Source organism: Amborella trichopoda, chromosome 3, assembly GCF_054954075.1.
Source record: "Amborella trichopoda isolate Santa Cruz 75 chromosome 3, AtrichopodaSantaCruz75HAP2 v2.0, whole genome shotgun sequence".
Lineage (NCBI taxonomy): Eukaryota > Viridiplantae > Streptophyta > Magnoliopsida > Amborellales > Amborellaceae > Amborella > Amborella trichopoda.
In genome coordinates, this window is record NC_142338.1 from 6,191,855 (window position 1) to 6,213,132 (window position 21,278).

General features: G+C 36.5%; 1 protein-coding gene across 7 annotated transcripts; it reads right to left on the reverse strand.

Annotated features, from left to right (window-relative positions):
* Positions 1-2,068: 2,068 nt before the first annotated feature.
* LOC18439972 (xanthine dehydrogenase 1) lies at positions 2,069-20,960 on the reverse strand. 7 transcript variants are annotated; one of them, XM_088863086.1, is made up of 15 exons: positions 20,741-20,960; positions 14,973-15,072; positions 14,243-14,351; positions 12,335-13,840; positions 11,910-12,152; positions 9,519-9,833; positions 8,615-8,854; positions 8,216-8,500; positions 7,403-7,624; positions 6,672-6,758; positions 6,458-6,517; positions 5,407-5,541; positions 4,059-4,295; positions 3,120-3,293; positions 2,069-2,747 (listed from the first exon to the last, which is right to left on the reverse strand). In XM_088863086.1, exons 1-15 carry the CDS (start codon positions 20,868-20,870, stop codon positions 2,505-2,507), a joined length of 4,086 nt encoding a protein of 1,361 aa, XP_088719212.1. In that variant the 5' UTR covers positions 20,871-20,960; the 3' UTR covers positions 2,069-2,504. The 7 variants fall into 7 exon arrangements, with proteins under 7 accessions (XP_088719212.1, XP_020526351.1, XP_006850189.1 ...); XM_020670692.2 differs by lacking the exon at positions 6,458-6,517; XM_006850126.4 differs by lacking the exon at positions 6,458-6,517 and having other exon boundaries at positions 6,597-6,758.
* Positions 20,961-21,278: the final 318 nt, after the last annotated feature.

Here is a 21,278-nt window from a genome sequence, read left to right on the forward strand (position 1 = left end):
CTTTCATCAAGTTCAAGTAATCAAGTAATTCTATTATTTATTTATAATTTTTTTCTCTATATTTGCAGCCCATTAATAGAGCCAACATGGATGTAGTTCTCCAAATTTACAAAAGTTGGTCATTCGGATATTATAACAACTTCTTCGTCCGGTTGTGAGCGTAATTGGAGTACTTTTGAAGGAGTAAAGCCATAAGGGTAATTTCTATAATTTTATAAATAATACATGAACCATAGATATTAGATTTTTCATTTGATTTCGTCAAATTTACACACAAAAAATGAACAGGCTTGAATCAAAGAGGCTCAATGGCCTAACTTATGGCAAGTACAATCGATTCTTGAAGGACAAGTTTGCTAACAGAGATAAGAGAGACCATATCAGATCAAAAAATATGGATCATTCTATGAAGTGGTTAGTTGATGATGATGAGGTCGATGGGCATGAAAGATTGACATGGGACATGGTCATGGATGCTTCAAGGACATCAACTGACCCTCCTAGGGTCACTAAATCATTTGCACAGAGAATAAGGATGGAGGAAGGAAGGAAGAAGAGGCTGATTCAGAAGAGACGGATGAGGACAGGGACGACCAATATGTCAAGGAGAATGACGACTCCGTCGACTCCGATGAATATAATGCCAATGCAGCTGACCCAAGATTTTCTAATGATGAATGAATGATGATTGATGAATGTTGATTGTTAAATAATAACTAATTATTAAACTTTGAAGTTAAACTTTGTTTGAAATATTGTGTATTGATTATTGAACTATTGAATATTCTTTTGAGTCTTCAAGTATTACTTTCATAGTTTTATAATTCAATTTGTTTTCTTCCTCATGGTAGTGTACTGCTAAATGCCATAATCTTTATTTGGATTCAACTGGACGGCCAGGTTCTAGGCTCCCGCTTAAGTGCTGGGCGGCTTGGACCCCCTAGGCCGCCCAAGACCCACCTAGTGCTTTTTAAAACCATGTTTGGGCATCAAAACAACCTCTTTTAGTGTAATTTTTAAAGCCTAGGCTCTATGTAAAAAATTCCAAAACAACCTCTTTTATTTCCAAAACTTGAAATCATTCGAAATTGTTATGTAAAAAATTCAAATGAGCTCCTCGTCTCTATAGTGCCACTGTTACCATCGCTATCACCGCATCACTACCACACTACCACTCCATTACCACCACCACCACAAATGCGCCTCTTAGACATCACCACCACCACATAGCAGCCCCACTTCACCACCACCACTGCCTAGCTGCCCCACTTCACCACCACTACCACTGTTTTGCTACCACCCCAACACCATGACCGTCACACTCCTGCTGCTGGTATCATTACTAATACCACCACTACACCCACTCCACCACCATTATATCATACCACGACCACCACCGCACCAGCTCACGACATCAATACATCATAGCTCAAGTGAACACCCCCATAGAATTAATGGAAATTGACCAAATTATCATTTGTTCTACTGTAATTTGACAGAATCTTGACATCAAATAGTGCCTTACTAGTATTTTTCAAAATTATTTAGCCCTAATTAAGAGGTGCACATGCAACATTAAGGTAGATAGTACTTTACTAAGAGATTTAGATTGGGGAATGCCCGGCACAGACCTTACAGAAAGTATATAGGGTAGCATGACCCTTAATTCAATTTCAAGTATATATGTTCCTATATTCTCTCTCTTTGATCCAAATATAATTCAACAATAAAATAAAGAAATGTCTACAAAACGACCATCTATCTTTTGTACATGAAAGTTACAATCATTCTTGTCCTTCAAATTTTAAAATGAGTGGTTGCATGAGTATCATTGACTAGACATAAAATTCCAAAACTAAAAAATCTCAAACTTCATGACTCACTCCAAGCTATCCAATTTGACATCTAATGAGTGAGAATGATTGTGACTTCCATATACCAAAAATAAATGGTCTCTTTATAGAAAATGTGTAAAAATAATATGCCCCAATAGAAAGCCTCTCATCTCTATTTCATTTCCTCCATTTTTGAAAAAGAGACTCCCTATGTTCTAAGAACTTATCTTTGATTTACCCATAAGAGAGTTATCATTCAGGCTCTTTCAATGTCAACATTCCATATAGAACTTAGTACAAACAAGTTAAAAAGTCGAGGTTAAGTGGATATTATCTCTAATCACACCTGCAAGTATGAGCATCCCACCAGTGAGAATCCAATCATGAAAAATACATACAAATTTCCAAGCACTTAACATCAACAATAGGGAGAGAGGCTCTTGGCTCAGCGCTTAGGTGCTCAGGCCACAACTCCAGACAAGAGGGAGAGTGGGGATTTCGTTGAGGCCCACTGAGACAATCCCCGAGTTAAACCCTGACCATCCATCATGGTAACAGATGCTACATGGGTATGTGATGTATTATATACAATACCTCATTGGATTAGGGTATTACTTCTACTGTAGTGGCTTGCTTGGTATTCCCATCAGTTATTCTCAGTAGCGTGCATCATACACTGAGCTTGGCTTGATAGTTTGCACTTGCAAAAGGTTTTGTGAATTCATCAGCACATGCCATTCGAATCCTCTCCGGAGTGGCTGGATTGTCTAGTGGGAACCAGCCATGGTGCCCAGACTCTTTCCGAGCTGCTGTGATAGCATCTTTAATGGCAAAAAATACAGAGGATGCTAGGAAAAAAGGCGGTTCTCCGACTGCTTTAGATGAATGTATGGCCCTCTTATTTCGTGCATCCTAAATAACAACAAAGAGGCTATTAGCACACAACTTTACGTGTCAATAATGTTCAAGATATATGCCACTTCAAAGAGATAGTGCTCTCTCTTTTAAATTACTATCAGCATCATTGCGTCACGAATAGAATGAGAACCGCCACAAAGGAAGGAAAACAAAATCAAGTGTAGATAGGTCCCCTTTCAGAAATGATAGTGCTAGCCATTACAGTAAAATCCTCTCTTACTATTAACATGATGACGAACGAAAGTATATATAAGAGACATGGGATACTTGAGGAAATCAATGAACAATTCAGTTGATTCGATTATTTCCACATTAGGTGGGTCAGGCAACAGCATAATTAGCAACACACAAGCAAAGAGGGAATACCTTCAAAAGTGAGACCTTAAACTTCTGAGGGATATCATTCAAGGAAGGAATCTTGTAAGCCCCTGGCCCACGAGTTTGGAGGTGGCCAGATCTAATCCATTTGTGATCAGGGTCACCCCATTTCAGCTCTTCCAAGGCAACCCAACCCAAACCCTGAATGAAGGCCCCCTCAATCTATCAAACGGATCAAGATCAAATCAGCATCCTTTAAAACAAATTCTAATAAATATCTACCAGGAAAAAATGAATCATAATCTAATGGGTTGTGATATACTTTCCCAAAGATCATGTTTATTTGGTTATAATTGTATAATCCAGAAATAATAATACCTCATGTTCTTCATAGGTTCTTCTCATGCTTCATTTACTTTTGATTATAGAATATGAATTATACCCAAAATTATATTTGAATGAAAAAGCTCTAGATATATGTTTTATCAAAAGCGGGAAACTGTTAATTTTCCTTGAAGCAACTGTAGTTCTAACTTTGAGAGAAATGCACTACTTGAATAGTGATAGGTTCTCTGAGAAGAGGACAAATAGGTTCCTTAGAGGAAGATAGTGTGCTCCTTACAACTAAGAACATGAATTACTTTTGCTTTTCAAGTAAATACAAGGACATGAGTTACATCTCATTCTTTGAAAAGCAAACTGAAAAGCTGAAAAAGGAAATGCAGTTAACGTCTTTTAGAATGGGGAAAAATGATATTTGGCTAATGGTATTCTTAGATTTACGATGCCATTGTATAAGTAATCATGCAAACTATCCAGATATGCTCCAAGAATTTCTGCATAAAGATAAATGTCAGCAACAGCTCATTCTGCTACAACATACGGTTTTACTTAGAGGAAGCACAAGTGAGAAGATGTACTAACAGGGGCCTTTGCATCAGCATGTTAACTTATATGCATATAAACTTATGATGTGAAAGAAGCTACCTGACCAACATCAATAGCTGGATTAAGGGAAGTGCCAAGATCCATTATGATATCTGCCGACCTCGTGTGGAAATCTCCAGTTAAGGGGTCAATTTCCACCTCAGCAAATGCGGCACCATATGTAAAGTAATTGAATGGCCTCCCTTTAGCAGTGGACCAATCAAAGTTGATATCAGGAGTGATGTAAAATCCATGGGCCGAGAGGTCAATTCTTTCCATGTAGCATGCATTTGCCAACTGATTATTAAAAACAGAAAGTTAACAATCAAGCACAATCAAAACAATAAGAGTCACATATGGCATGTCTCAGCTAGCAAAATGCTTATACAAATCAGAATATATGAGCATTATCTATGATCAACAAGGCCTACGTTTTTATATGACAAATAAAAATTCAAACTAGGAAACCACAAATGAGATTTTTGACAAAGAATCTCTATGTTGGGTCAACTAGACATCGAACAGGCTGTAAGTGATACCCCGTGGCAGATCAGATATTAGAAAAGGATATGAAAGATATTCATCTATGTAAAATATGAAAGCTAACAATAAATGTTTTTTAAGAAAGTGTCTCGAGTATTTGAAGGAAATAATTATTTCTTCTCCTGTGTAGGTGGGGATAATCAAAGTTCAAGGAACAGAGTTTCTTCTGAAAGAGAGCTTAGATTGAAGAAGAGGACTAGGTTCAATCGGTGAGAGACACAAGCCTCATGAATCAGCTCTCAAGAAAAATGTCCAAACCATCACTGAACAGCGAAACTAAAAGAACCAGTACATCAGGGGTTCCTATAACACCACTCAATAACACCCATTTTTACTAGCATTATATAGGCTACAAAATATTGCATATGGATAATCTTCCAAAAAGAACCATAATAATTCTACCTTTGAATCAGGAAAAGGATTTTTTGTTACCAAGCAAATTTCAAGCTATAATGTTTTCTGAAATAAAAATTTCAAGGCTATAATTGAACCAACTGATTGTTAAGAAAAGAATCGAGATATCAAAATACCAGGGTAAACTAAAGGAGATTTTCTGAAAATCATGAACCTAGCTGCTCAAGGAATTTACTTCTTAAATATACAAAATCCATTAGTCTTAAGCTTCTATTTTTGAATTTTGATCAACAATTTTGGGTTTCTGCAACTGACATTCAATAAACTCTTATATAAAAATTCTTGCAATGCTCTGTAATCAAGCCAATTTGAAGCATACCAGAAAATTATTCACTTAGATAAGGCAATTTAACTACTTTATAGGAAAGAATTTTAGTTTTCATTGACTGTCCCTAAGTTTGACGGGATGGAACATCGCTGCAATGGAAAATATGAAACTGGGTAATTTTACCTCAGCAAAACAATCATGCTTATGTTTCAGTGCAATAGGTAGCATTCTTGACTTTATCTGCTCACAAGCATCTAATACTGCTGCTCCATAAATATCTGAACTTGCAGAAGCTGCAGTAGGTGATGCATTTGGGACCTGGCAATTCATACAAAAAGTTTACTTAGAGATAAAAGGGAAGTAAAAGGGCAAAACCACAGGAAAGAACTATTATGAACAAAACAAATGTACCCAAGCTCTTAACTATAAGCATGAGGGAACATGTTGAAAAGCAACAACAATCATCATTTTCTTATGATTACAAAACTGTAATTATGTCCATGTCAGCTTATTTGTTCTATTCATTTAGGGATACTCTAGTCCTTCACCAGAGAGAATTAGAAGGCTCAAAACCCTATGCTTTTACTCCTACTCAGGGAGTTCCTATTCAAGAACCCAATTACAACTACTTGAAATTCTTCCCTCACACACTGATTACATTTAAACTAGCAGGTAATGAGAGTTGCTAATGGGAAATACAAAATGCTATTGGTTACAGTCCTTGAGAAAAGAAATACATGTTTATTCACTTCATCCCTCATCAAAATCCCATGATCTCACAGAAACAAGGAAAAGTAAAAAGCCACCATGAATCAATTTGTCTATGATACTTGGCATCCAAGTCATTTTTTACTTTCAATTCGAAACGCATGTTAAAAGTTCGTCTTTGCACCATTTAACAACAAAAAAAATGATGACCCATAATCTTGTCTCTATAGGTAGTAAAGTTGACATTTTATTTCGCATTATGCATTCCAAGTTCACTCTCTCCCTCTCTTCCTTCTCATTTTGCTTACATCATCCAAGCTTTATCCCAATGACTTGGGGTCGGCTACATGAATCCTATAGTCGGCTACATGAATCCTATGGCTTTCATATAAATTCAGAATACAAAACTTGTTTTTTTAATAAATATTAATGCAAATATAACAATAAGATCTATAATTTCGATGGAAATTCGTATAAGGTGAAGCGCAGAATTTGGAAACCCAACATAGAAAAGGTCTACAACAACCTGTTTCATGCCTTGAGTTGAGAAAGCAATGAACTTTAGAATTGTCCTTGCTAACAGCTGCTGATGTCGTAAATGGTAGAGCAAAACTGAATATCGTATGCAACCCAAAGGTTTACAAAGAGCAAGAAAAACATTTGACCTTATCTGTACTAGTCTCTGATATAAAGACTGAACTGAGAGGAATATCAAAAGCAGAAGCAGCAATCTGAGCAACCTTTGTGTGTAGGCCTTGACCCATCTCAACACCTCCATGTGTTACTAAAACAGTACCATCAGTGTAGACTTGGACCAGGGCTCCAGCCTACACTAGGGGCAAAAAAATAAGGAGGTGAAAGCAGAAGATCAGAATGCAATAAGTACAAAAGTACAAATGATGATCTAAGTTTACACTCTACAGTATGAAAATCATGTTTCATACTCGTCAAAAATGAAAACCAAGAAAACAAAAGCAGCTCCTGTTTATATAGAGTTCCCATATATATAGAGCTATGCATAACGTATTTTAATGAAAATAGTAATAGTAGATTATAAAAAAGCAATTGTATATGAACATCTAGGTCACTAAAGGAAGGTTGAGTCAAGAGCTTCCTAAAGAAACCAATAGGTCATGATGGATCTCCAAAGAGTCTCATCTGACTAGGAAATCCTAGCAGGTTGATTCTATCTCGTTAAGACTATGGTTGTCACCAGGATAAAAAACCAATTGAGACCTTAGCTAAACACCTCACAGACTGAAAACTTTCTAACCTCTATAAAACAAATTTTGTCAGATTTTTAGGTCCACAAAACCCATTTCTTGGTAAGATTTAGAAATTCCTATTGTTCTAAGAGTGGGTAACAGCCATTTGAGCAACATCGTGTAATTATATACCATAATACCCGATTATGTGTACAAGATGCTATGGACTTAAAGGTAGTTCAAGTTGCTATCACAGACCGTCAGACCTGATTCATAAACTTTGCAGTAAAGGCGATGCCAAACTTCGTAGGAACCATTGAAACTCCACGCTTCTTCCAACGGTTTTTAAGGTTAAATTGGTCCACTGCTGCTCGAGCATCAGAAAAGTTGCAAGATGCTTTCAACTCCTCCCAAAGCTGCCTCAAGGTACAATTTTCAAGCTGCTGACCATAGTGGAGTATTGATCCCTCTTTTTGAAAATTAAGTTCCTGTAAATTTGAGAATATAAATGTTTAGTTTGAATGAAGAAGAAAATCAACACAAAAAAGGAAACACTTTGTTACAATTTTGAAACAGGCCAGATCACTGCTATATTCAAAGGGGGTTATTACATGATAGTGCCTAGGAGGCTGGCAACATATGCAGGCGCCCCAGAAACTAATACTTAGAAGCAGACACATAGAAAGTTCGATTTTCCTTAACATTCTAAGCTCACCAGTCGAGTACTTAAGACGACATACCAATTTTCTAAAAAACACAAAAAAAAAAGTCATAGTTTCAAACTTCAAACACCAAAATAGTAGGCAGACTGGTAAAATGCATTGAACCCTTAAAGTTTACCTTTTCACCCTCCATATATCAGTAGTTGAAATTATAGAATACATTTCTTAAAATATATTGGTCAGTTCATGCACTAGACTTGGGAAGGCAAAATAGTAGGGAAAATACTTTACACTGTTCAGGAACCTGTTTATAATAATAAATCATCATGTGTTTTTGGGAAACCTGCGAATCATATGCAAGTTGACTCAGCACTGTCATTTAATAGAACAAATTTTTAATATAAAAATGGAACCTACCCTTATATCTTGAGGGCTTTTCTGAAGTTCCATAGCAATTCTCTGAATCCAATTCTCAGCAATAAGCATGCCCTGTGGGCCACCAAATCCCCGAAAAGCTGTGTTGCTTGGGAAATTAGTGAAGCAAACACTCCCTCTAATACGCACATTGGGTATCTCATAAACATTGTCTGAGTGAAATATTGCACGTTCAAGGATTCCAAGGGAGAGGTCTAAAGAATTCCCTCCATTGTTGTAAATTTCGAGGTCCAAAGCCAGCAACTTTCCTTCATTTGTGCAGCCCACCTAAGAAATTTCAATAACAAGCACATGAATACCTTAAGAAGTAGCATATGAGTTTATCTTTAAACAACCAAGTATCAAATTTTACTAGAATCTTTATAGTAATGAACAGGCAACCTTATATTTTCCAAGAAAACTGTGTCTCTGGCCGGTGATCATCATGTCTACGTCTCTATCCAAAGTTAACTTCACCGGACGCTTCAAAAGGTATGATGGTACAGCAGCAGCTGCAGCTATGACAGCTGAGCGTGTCTCCTTTCCACCAAATCCTCCACCAATCCGCTTGGTCTTGCAAACAACTTTAGACATGGGAAGATTGAGAACATGAGCAACATATTTTTGGTGCTTTTGTGGGGCCTGTACATAAGGAAACAGTTACAGAGAATTTTCAGCATAAAAATCACATGTATTAGTACAAATGAAATAACTGTGAGTGTATAAGTACATGATCCACATTCTATACGATACACTGACAAGGCATCCACCACCCATATTTCAGACAATCCGACGAGATGAACCATAATTCTGCCTAGTTGTTAATCTCTGAACCATGGATAATCTCCACCTTCTGTCATGAGAATATGCAATTGATGCCCCAATTGCATATTCGCATGGCATACCTATTGTGTATGTTATACTTTCCCATACAAATACAGACACATAGACAAAACATTTCCCTTTGATTAGCACGGGAACTAAACCTCCAACATAGAGGTTGAGATGAGCTTCATGCAACTAGTCTTAAAGGGACATAAACGACGTGAATTAACAAAGCATGTGCACTAACTAAACAGGAAATAGCTCATCAATCGTATGCGTTCAATTGATGATAGAAGAACAGACTTAGCATACATGTTCATGCACCCACCAACACATAGAAGTGGATACATGTGAACTTATTTTGATTCTCTCAAGCACACATATGTTCCTTCATAGCATTTGTTCAAAGAAATACGAATAAGATGAACATACAGTAACAAACTTGAAGTACCACAGTTACCAAAAGAAACTACATACATACTTGGGTCGAGGATATCATGTGAACTTCGTTTCCTCCATCCACTGTCCATATTAGACTGCATTGTGTTTCCAAGTAGAAATGCTCTTGGCCTCCTACTTGCACCTCACCTTCAATAATTTTATCACAGATGCCACCACCAAAGCAGCCCTCTACATCTCCTTTTTGAAGAAACCTCTCTGTACCTGGATGGAAACTTCTGACCTCAAGAGCATCCCTTATGGATAAAACTGCAGGAAGCTCTTCATACTCAATCTTTACCTTTCGGGAAGCTAACATAGCATTTTCATGTGTATCTGCCACAATAATCCCAATAACCTGTTTCAAAAAGTTCATCACATATTTATCCAAAAGCAATAAAATCCTGAATGCTTCCCCAAATTTATTTGGAAGAAACTAATACCTTTGATTGGACAATCATAGTACAGATAGGTAAGGCAATCAAATGACAAATAGAAGAAGGAACCATATAATATAATCCAATGAACTAAGGCGACCTAGAGTGAATGAGTCATCACCAACCAATGAAATGATGAATATGACAGATAGAGACCAGTACCCAACAGAATATCACATGACCCCAATGGTGGGTCCCACTCTGTCACCATCAATGTGCATCATTTCATTGGATGGTAAAGGGACCAATGGTCTATGGCTTTTCCATATTTCACTGGAGTATATAGCACTTTCCTGTATATCAAGCAGTGTTCGCAAAATCGAACCGGAACGGTTAACCGGACATGGGGCTGGGAGCAGTTGGAACAAGAACCGGACTAACCAGGGCAGTTAACTTGACTAACCGGTCAAGTAGATTTTTTTATTTTTTTTAAATGGGTCAAAAACCCCCAAAAAAAATTAAAAAAAAATCATAAAAATAGAAAAACTTAGATTAATTGTATAATATCTTATTACATACATTTATCTTACAAAAAAAATAATTGAAACATCTTTTTATATAAATTAATATTTGAATACTATGGTCCTATAAATGATCCCAAGCAGGCCACATAAATCTTTTTGTTCCTAGAATGAAATCTGATAATAAGTTTATCACACCTTACCACAAATGTAGGAGATGCTTATTACTAAAAATATATAAGCACACATATATGTTTACGCACTCCAGTTTCAAGTTTTACAACACTTCAAAATACTGCTAACCATAATTAGAAACAATGGAAAAGAAATTGATCCACCAACTTTCACATGTCCATCTAGAAAAGACAAGATGTCACAAGGTAGAGAGGCCGATACATATAAGTTTTGCCATATTACTCAAAACAATATATTTTTATCAAAATAAATAATTTTATCAAAAAACATTATTTTATTAAGAAAAACAAAAAACACTTCCCATATTCATTTAGTAAGAAAAATATTTTTTTTTTGAAAGATTTCTCAAAAGCTCCTAAAATTGAGCAACATTTCAAGCAAGAAACGACTCTCAATGTTCAGATAATCAAACAAATCAATACACAAGCACTGTAAAGGTTTCGATCACCCTTTCAAATGCACCAAAATTCATAAAAAAATATTCGGTATTTTTTATTTAATTGAAAAATCATGGAAAATTCAAATATGTGAAATCGTGCAAGAAACAAATTCATATAAAAATAGTTAATCTATAATAAATAAGCATACCTATTTTATGTGATAGATGAAGCCTTGATGATCAAAATACAAAAATCAATTTGTTAAAAATCAATCCAAAATCTATTTTTTTGGATCGAACATAAGTTCTTCTAGCAGCAGCTTTTTGGGCCAAAATTAACCCCCAATATTTTGGTATTTGAACAAATTGAAAGAGGCATATGGTAGATGATTCTATTAGGATTAAAAACCCTCAAATTTCAGAAAAAACCATTGGCTATTGAAGATGGTATTGATGAAATGGCGGAAATTTCAAAAGGTGTGAAATTCCGCCATTTCAATCCACAAAATCTCTTGATTTTTCAATCTTTGATTCGAATTAGCTTGTTCTAAGACAATAAATAGTGTTTTACATCCATAAAGCATGAAAAACACCAAAAAATGGCAAGAAAAAGAATAAAAAATGCTAGAAAAAATCCATCTATGAATTCTTGCATCAAATAACGGTTTCAATTGAAAATAACGGGCGTTATTTTAACTATACCGTTATTTATCTATAAAACCCGTTATATCCACGAACCGGTCCGGTTAGCAAGAAAACCAAGCCGGTTTGACCAAAAGCACAGCTGGTTCGACCCCTAACTGGCTGGTTTTGGGCCTGAAATTTTATGGGGTTGTACCCTAGGCTAGGAGATCCCCAAAACCACCCCTAACCGGACTCAGAACCTTCGCGGTTTCGAGCTAACCAGCCGGTTCCAGTTCTAACCGGCTGGTTTTTCTAACAATGATATCAAGCACCAGTACCTGACCCACACTAGTGACAATTTCTGAAGCAAACAGCTCCTCATCATGAATAACTGGCCCGATTTTATTGTCTCCAGGAACATCTTTGGCAAGGAATAATCCTTCAAAGCCTGGTGTAGACCTTGCTCCTGAATCATCAATGGAAATTATGCGGGCATGAGCGTTCATGCTCAGTATCAAAGCAGCATATAAGCAATTTGGAGGAGTCAATGTGTCATCAGCATATTCTGCCTCCCCGCTAACCTGCAAACAATTAGAATATCACATATTTAACTATGCTTTCCATACATTTAGCATCAAAAAAATCATATGAGAGAGAGAGAGGATGTCAATAACTCTCTTATCTTTGATTTCTAATAAAGATTTCAGATACTTAAATCATAGAGAGACAATAAGAAAAAAAGAATTTTTAAATGAAAACATACCTGAAGTTTAGATGAAATATGTGGAACTGGAAGACCCACAGCTGTTCCATGGATATCGACTTTATAGTTTTGGATTCCAGTGGATGATGCCCATTTTTGCGGCTCCACAGCTGAGAGATGGGAAGGAGGAAGTGGTTTCAAGAAGAAGGAACCTTTCCCTTCCATACTATGGGTGACCCACAAGAAGAACTTGAAGAAGAAACTAAGAGTGAGAGACTTTCGAAATTCCACCATACCCCCTGGAGCATTATCCTCAAGAAATATTTCTTCCTGCAATGTCTCCAGAGCACCCTGTAACATTTCTTGGCCCCAAGTTCTTCCTTGAAGGAAACCAGCAGTCTTCGATGCAGAAAAAGGAATAGGAGCTATTCCACCATAAACCAGAGATGCGTCAGAAACCACCCACTTTCCATCTTTCTCTTCAAGGAAAACCCTCATTCCTGAATTTACAAGTGCAATATCATCCTCCCTCCGATGGGCCTGCTTGAATTCTTTCACAAACTCAAAGTCTCTTGTCCATGGTAAGAACACTGATAGCAAAATTTCACTTCTTTTCAGGTCAACCTTGCGATAGCCCTTGAAGAACTCCATGGCTGGAAGGGTTCTAATATTTTCCTTCTCATCAATGACTTTAAATTGTGCTCTAGCAGCCATCCAAAGAGGGTTCAAGTCTGATATTGGACTAGCTGTACATATATTTCCCCCAATGGAAGCAACATTCTTTATCTGAGTCCCTGCAAACCATTTTAGTTGTTCAATAAATGCTTTGCAAGCTGATGTTTCATGAGCATCACGTTCTATTACAAGCTTTCGAAGAAATTTTAAGAGCCTTGACAAAGTTACCGCTCCACCAATCTCCAACCCATTATCCTTCACAACAAAAGCATTAAGCTCAGGCACTTTGGTAACAGATATCAGAACCTCATACATAATGTTCTTAAACTTTCTTTCAACTCCAATTTCAGTATTTCCGACCACTAATCGTGCATCTGGATATCTCATTTTCAAATCCAAAACTTGCCAAAGTTTAAGAGGTCGAAACCATTTCATTCCACCAGTTCCATTCAAGTTCAAAGGCACCAAATTCCTAAGCAAAAGCTCTGGAGGAAAAATTAGCTCCTTCTCACAATAAGAACTTCCATCAATATCATTATGTGCAACTGGCATATAACTATTTCTGCATTTTCCTGTCCAGTTCTCAAGTGGATTAACAGTTTTTTCCCCACAAGAACAAGGTTTTCCAGTTGAAGGGCAGATAAAGTCACTGCCTAAGCTTTCTGACGAAGATCTCATGCTGTATAAGGCATCATCCTTTTTTGCAAAAACACGAAAGGCATCAATAATGGGTCTGTAACCAGTGCAACGACATAAATTACCCGACAAGCACTCTTCAATCTGTTCTTCAGTAGGAAGGCCTTTGTTAGACCTCAATAAAGCATACATGGACATGACAAATCCAGGTGTACAGAACCCACATTGCGATCCATGAGCATTGGCTAAAGCTTCCTGCGCATATAGATTACAAACTCAAACCCCATTGGAGTAAAGTGAAAACCTGCCGTATCCAAAATTAGGTAAAATAAATGTAAACCAATCCAATTAGCGGACCCCAAATAGTTGGAATAAGGCTCGCATGACAATGATGATGAAGGGTACAACAATCCAATGAACTCTAGAAAACCATAGACTGTTGGGTCATCACCATCCATTAAAATGATGGACAGTTACAGGGAGAGTGAGGAGCCCATCACTGGGGTTATGTCCAGCTCTCCTAGGTAAAAATGCAAATAACAGAATTTGCCATTGTCCGAAATGATTTGTAGTAGAGATGACAAGTTAGAGGTATAGCTCAACACCTATACATGTGCATCAACATCCAACAAACATGGACGGCGTAAGATAATGCACCTGAACAAGGTGTAAACCACTACGATGATTCCCAATGCCCTCTACTGTAATGACGTGCATCCCCTCCACAGAATATAGTGGAGCTAAACATGCATTGACTGCATAATGCCTGCACCACATTAGTGTCCATTCAAATCATGCTTACAAAATCATGGTATACAGATCCATCAAGAACTCAAGTCTTAATAGCTGAAGATTGATTTTAACGTGAAATTAGATTAAAATTATTTGCACTAATAGAGAATTGTGTAGTTCTAGTCTCACTATCCTGGGAAAAAAAAGGTAAACAAACTTGAACAGCTGTGTGCATCCACGCACAAGTTCCCTTTTACAATATAAATGATCCATCTTTACCAGATAGAAGAACTACAAAAGCAAGAAAATAAAGCACTTAAAGAATGGTCGTCTGAGGACCAAGCAAAATGAAATCCGAAGGATGTAGAAGAAAATTAGACGGCAATTATTGGATTTTGTATGTGATAATAATTTTGTCATCAGCAGCACATAACTATTTAATGCATCACTTGATTAATGCGTCCATAAGGAAGCCACACAAAAATGGCCACATAAAGTAAGAGAATAATTGTTAATGAAAAAATTATTCATCTTTTAAGCTTTATGGGACTTTACATTTAATGTAAAGGATTACTCGTATAAAAATTGCTTCCAACCATAAACCTTAAAGAACAAAGGACAACGGAACAGAACATTAAAGAAACAAGAAACTCACATGCACTCTTTCAAATGTGGGTCATAGTGAGAAACCATCACAGTGCAAGCCCCACAACCACCTTCACCACAACCCAGTTTTGTACCTGTGAGCGCCAAACCTAGATGCCGATGAAAACAACATCAGTATTTTGAACTTCAGTGTGAGTGTGTGCGTGTGCGTGTGCGTGTGCGTGTGCGTGTGCGTGTGCGTGTGCGTGTGCGTGTGCATGTGCATGCTGTTGAAGCAAGCACAACTAAATTAAAAATCATATCTCTAGTAGTGAAAAGCACAACAACTTGGAATTTGCAGGATACCAAACTTAGCTAATACAATTATATAAAAAAATTAAAGACAAATAATTTGGTAATAACTATTTCTCAAGCAATTGGGTAATCCAATCACATGAGCCCACTCCTTGGGCTATGTCCATGGGATATACATCAGCCTTGTTTCGTCCAATCAATAGGTATGCGACAAATAGCCACAACCAACATGTAGAAAGAATATGGTGTTAATAGTATATATAGTTTGTACATGAATAAGTACATGCATGCATATATGAACATATTATGTATGTAGATATAAATTAGGAACATTGTATATGGCATATAGTATGTTACATGATACATAAATTAGAATATATAAGTCTCTCTCTCTCTCTCTCTCTCTCTCTCTCTCTCTCCCTCTCTCTCTCTCTCTCTCTCCAATTGGCCTCTCGACCTATGAAACAATGTGATGGACGGAAAAAATATACTTATTTTTAATTTCTATTCAATTTTAAAGGATGTATATTTTGATTTTAGTTTTAGGGTTTAATTCTCGGGTTTTTTAGTTTCTAGGAATTCTGGAGACTTTTTAGATACTTTAATTAAAGTTAGGGAGTTTAGATTCAAGTTATACTTAAGTTAGGATCTTTTGATTAAAAGTTAATCGTATGAACAAATATTGTCCAAAATAATAATTTTCCAATATAAGGGCATGGATGGGCTGGAAAGTCATTCATGTATTCTTCTTTAAGAAAATAAAGACTTTGTCTTACAAAAAAAACCTAAAGCTTGAGCCATAAGAGGGAGAAAGCCTTAGGGTTTCTCCAAAATTGCGTGTGTCAAGGTGTTTCTTGCTAATTTTCTATGTTTCTTCAAGTTCTCCTGCATCAAGTCGTATCAGAGCATGGTTTGAAGACGGCTAGAGATTGCGATGGCTGGTCGTAGAGGTCTTAGCCGTAGGGATGTTGATCTGATCCAACTGCACAAAGAAATCAACAACATGACAGAGAGGGTTACAGAGCTATTGCTGCACAAGCGGGACCAGCAACAACGTGCCCTCAACGAAGAGGAATCTACAGGGATAGATTCAAATCGTGAGGATTTTTATGGAGAATGGCATGAATCAGGGTCCGACTCATAATTGGAGCAGAATGATGAAGCTGCCTTCAACCACTCGTTCTATGCACACGCTCTACATTGGGAGCCTCATGTTCGGGAGAATAAATCATGGAATTTAATTGATTTACATGATTTGAAGGAGAACTAGGTTGATCTTGGTGTATATCGTATCGAAAATCAACAGGCTCTAGATTGGAATCTACCACCAATTTTCGATACATATGTAGATGATGAACAAGATCTTGTAAAAGATCCAATCTATAATGATGATCAAGATTATGTAGTTCTTTGACAAAGAAAAAGATGAAGATCTTAAGGATATTAAAGAGGTGGAACGTTTACGAGATTTAGGGCATTGGAATCAGAGTAGCGCTGTGGAAGTGTGGTCTATTCAAAATCTGCAAATTGTGGCCCTGGTTTCAGAGAGTAATGAAATCGATATGGAGAAACCCTTTAGAGGACAAAAAATTGAGTTTGAAGTTTCCCACACAATTTTCAATGGGAGTTCAAGGATATCCATATGTGATGAATTTGCATTAATTCTTCAATATATATATCAAGATCCGTTTCTTGAGAAATTATCTTTACCACGAATAATATATGAGCCAACAAAGAAAAAGAAGGTTGAAGAACGTGTTTTTACGCTGAATTCATCTTGGCACAATTTAAAATTCGAGAACGAGTTTTCTCCAACAAGGGAAGAATGATGGAGGAAAAATTCTCTTATTTTTTTTATTTTTATTCAATTTCAAGGATGTATATTGTAGTTTTAGTTTAAAGGTTTTTTAGTTTTTTTAGGATTCTAGGGTTTTCATTTTTATTTATTATTCACAAATACTATTCATGATACTATTCACAGTTACTGTTCATAGTGTTAGTGTTATGTTCATATGTTACTGTTCACATGGGTATTTTTGTCATTACAAAAATTTAAGTTAAGATATATGGGTCCTTTTAATCATTACATAGACATGTAATGTCCTTGAGCATTGAATTATAATATATAAGGTGTGTGGGGCCTTGAGAGGGTCAATTACACATGATTTTTAGAAATTGAAATAAATAAAAGCTTAGGCTTTTGGATCCCTAGCTTGGGGTATGAAAAAAAAACTCTAGGTTTCTTTGAATGTTTTTTTAGAAAACCCTAGGTTTCTTTGAATTATGTTTGTGTTTGGATTGTTTCTTACCAACTTTATTGTTTTCTCAAATTTTCCTACATCAAGTGGTATCAGAGCCCATGATCTATACGGAAATCACTATAGCACGTACTGAGTTACTGTAGCAGTGTACAGAGTTACTATAACACCACTTTTTTTATTGCCCTAAGTCAACAACAAAGAGGAGAAATTATAGTGGGGGTCTAAGCTTTGTTGATTTTGACCAAGTTTTGCCTAAACAACCTAGATCTTGTAGATTTCAGCAATTTTTGTTCATTATTTGCTAGGGTTTGTGATTTCCACAAACCTATGGCAGCGAGAAGGGGACGTAGAAGGGGCCATAGAAGGAGGTTTTTCATAGATCCTCTATGATCCCATAGATGACAGAATTGAGGGACTTGAAAGACAAGTACAGCAGTTATCGCAGCAATTCGCGAGCATCAACAATGGGTAAGACGGTGATCTTTCAGCCCAAGAGGATCTCGAGTACAAGCTTTTTTACTTTTGCGCTCCATATGTATAGTCGAGTGATAAGGATAGCAATAAAATACCTAAATGTGGGGAACATCACTCTAGGATTTTCGATTTGGAGGATAAAATTTTTTATTTTGACATAGATTGCATTGAAAAGGATCAAGATGATGGTGAAGATATCTTGAAAGAGGGTGAAGAATGGAGAGAAGGCAACAAGAGAACTAATCGAAATCATGGCCTTTGAAGATCTCATTGATATTGAAGGCGGAGCATTTAAGAGATTTAGGGTATTGGAATCAGAGTAGTGCAGTGAAAGCATGCTTGATTCACAATCTGCAAATTGTGGCCCTAATTCCTCAATATACATATTAGAATCCGTTTCTTGAGGAATTATCTTTACCATGAATAGTATTTGAGCCAACAACGAAAAAAAAGGTTGAAGAAGGTGTTTTTTATGCTGAATTCATCTTAGCACACTTCAAAACTCGAGGACGAGTTTTCTCCAACAAGGGGAAAATGATGGAGGGAAAATTTATATTTATTTTTAATTTCTATTCAATTTTAAAGGATGTATATTTTGATTTTAGTTTTAGGGTTTAATTTTAAGATTTTTTAGTTGCTATAAATTCTTGGGACTTTTTAGATATTTTCATTTAAGTTAGAGAGTTTAGTTTCAAGTTATACTTAAGTTAGGATCTTTTGGTTAAAAGTTAATTGTATGGACAAAAATTGTCCAAAACAATAATTTTCTAATATAAGGGTATGGATGGGCTAGAGAGTCATTCATGTATTCCTCTTTAAGAAAAGAATGACTTTGTCATGTAAAAGAAGCTTAAAGCTTGAGCCATAGGTGGGAGAAAGCCTTAAGGTTTCTCCAAAATTGCTTATGTCAAGGTCCTTCTTGCTGATTTTCTATGTTTCTTCAAGTTCTCGTGCATCACAATATAGGTCAAATGCCCAGTCTCAATCTTGGTCCAATGGCCAACGTGAATGGGCACACTTTAATTTCAATTTTGTTATAAGCCCAATTGACATGAAGATTTGGGGACAGGTATGCCTCACCTAGCGCACAACAACAACAACAACAATAATAATGATAACAACACACTAAATAGAAAATGACCAAAATGCCTAGACCTATGTCAATGTTTTCGTATCATGCATTATGGGCATCCGGTCTACAATTGTTCCAAAGGCCAGGTGGGTTACATAATATTTACCTTTTTGTATTATAATATATGAGCTTATGTTTTGCATAATGTACAACACAATATCAAGTTTTTCAAATGCAATAACAAGTGCCTATAATGCACCAAGAATGTAAAATACAATTGAATGGATTTTACAATGTTTTCTAAATTTTCTCTGTTTCTTAGTTTTTTGGGAACTTTGGAAGAAAAAAAATCAAAGACTCCACTAGCCTACTCAGGTCAGAAATTCTCAACATCCATCCCTCCCTCGGAATGTGCCTAAGCTGAGTAACTCATGCATGGACTAGTCCAAGTCGTGTACAAGCCAAAAAAGGGCTAATAATTTGAAAAAGAAATACAAAAAAATTGTTAGAAACAAAAAAAAGTGAAAAGCAAATTGGACCACAAACAGCCTTAAAGTCTTATCATCATCATTAGAGCCTTTTCTCAACTATTAGGAGTCAACTACACAAATCCTAGTCCACCATTCTCTTCTATCAAAAGCCACACCCTCTGTGAGATCATAAGTCGTCATATCTTTTCTCACTACTTCTAACCATGTCCTTTTGGGCCTACCCATTACCCTTTTTTAGCCTTCCACTTAAACCTACTCGCACCTTCTAACATACGTTGTATTGCGCCTGTACTGGATATGGCCAGCACAACTAAGTCTATTTTCTCTCATCTTATCACCTATTGGAGCCATACCTAAATTCTCTTGAATGTATTCATTTCAAATTATATCGCTTCTTGCCTTGCCACTCATCCATCTCAACATCTTCATCTAAGCTACACTCATTCAATAGATATATTATTTTTTGACCACTAAACATTCTGCCCCATAAATCAAAGTTAGTCTCATAGTTGTCCTATAGAACTTCCTAAGAAGGGTGAGGATATTAAACTTTCCCTTAACCCATCTTAAGCCTGTGTAAGGGTGGTGGGTGTATTAAGTAAGCAGTCAACATAAAATTTTGCCAAAACTTTTCATGAATCCGGAGCCATAAAGGTCTCATAAAGATAAAAAAAAATATAAAAGACGGAATTCAGAAAAATTGATTTACTGGTGGAAACAATTTAGACAAAATCCAAATCAAGGGAAAACATATGATAAGAATAACTCATAAATCATCATTAACAACATCTAAATTGTATAAAACATAATATATATTGATTTGGTAAAAAAAATACAATCTGTGTACTTTTTATATGTCTCTTAGTTTGTACCCATGTCCGAATCAACTCGCCCGAGTTTTGAAATCTGGATGTCGAGTCAAGTATGAAGCCTCAGCCCATTAACGCTTTTACAATTACAGGTCCACCTCTCCATGATTCTCTCATTAAACCATAATTTCAATTCCATTTCCATCACTACAATCCCACTTGTGTCAAGCTCCTTTTTCATGATTTGCATTGAAAATGGTTATATCACTCTAATTCAATTGTATTTCATTTGGGAAAAAAAAAAACAATTCATTCTGAAATAACTAGAAATCCCCCAAGTGATTAAGATCCATGGAGTTAAATCAGATAATAGGACTAAAGAAGAAAAGTTATGTATTGAAAACGGAAAAAAGCACCTCTGAGATATTGAAGAAGAGTGAGATGAGCCAACCCATCTGCCAAAACTCGTCGAACGCCATTAACGTACAGTATTATGTCTTTTGACACTGCCATGCCTAAATCATCATCTTCCTTGAGCGACCCCATTGAAAAGCTTCAACAAGATCACAGCAGAGAAAGAAAGAGCAGAGAGAGAAAGGCAGTCAGAGAAGTGAGGAGATATATCGATGGCTTCACATGTTTTGAAGATTGGTTCGATGAGTGGATATTCATAAAGAAATGGGTTCAATCGGGTGTTCTTTCATGGGCGCGTATTCTTTCAGCATACTACATTTACTCCCCAAAATAGTTGGGATTAGGGGGGTGGCAAACGACCCGGACCCACCGGGTATGGGTTCAATATTTTGATCCGGCAGGTCATATCTGAGTCCAAAATTTAGACCCGAATACTATTTGGGTCCAGGTTAGGGTTTGGTTGGACTCGACCCTTATCCGTAACCTTTTGGAGATAAAATGCTTCAAGCTCCATTTGTTTGGTGTATTAAGGATCGTAGA

Bases quoted from the DNA above. Each gene is read 5' to 3' on its own strand.
- LOC18439972 (XM_006850126.4), bottom strand. From the start codon at position 20,870: ATGGGGTCGCTCAAGGAAGATGATGATTTAGGCATGGCAGTGTCAAAA. The intron at 14,352-14,972 runs GTGAGTTTCTTG...AATGTGGTGCAG, and splicing joins CCACATTTGAAAGAGTGCAT to GCATTATGCAGTCAATGCAT. The intron at 13,841-14,242 runs GTGCATTATCTT...CTATATGCGCAG, and splicing joins GTGGTTTACACCTTGTTCAG to GAAGCTTTAGCCAATGCTCA.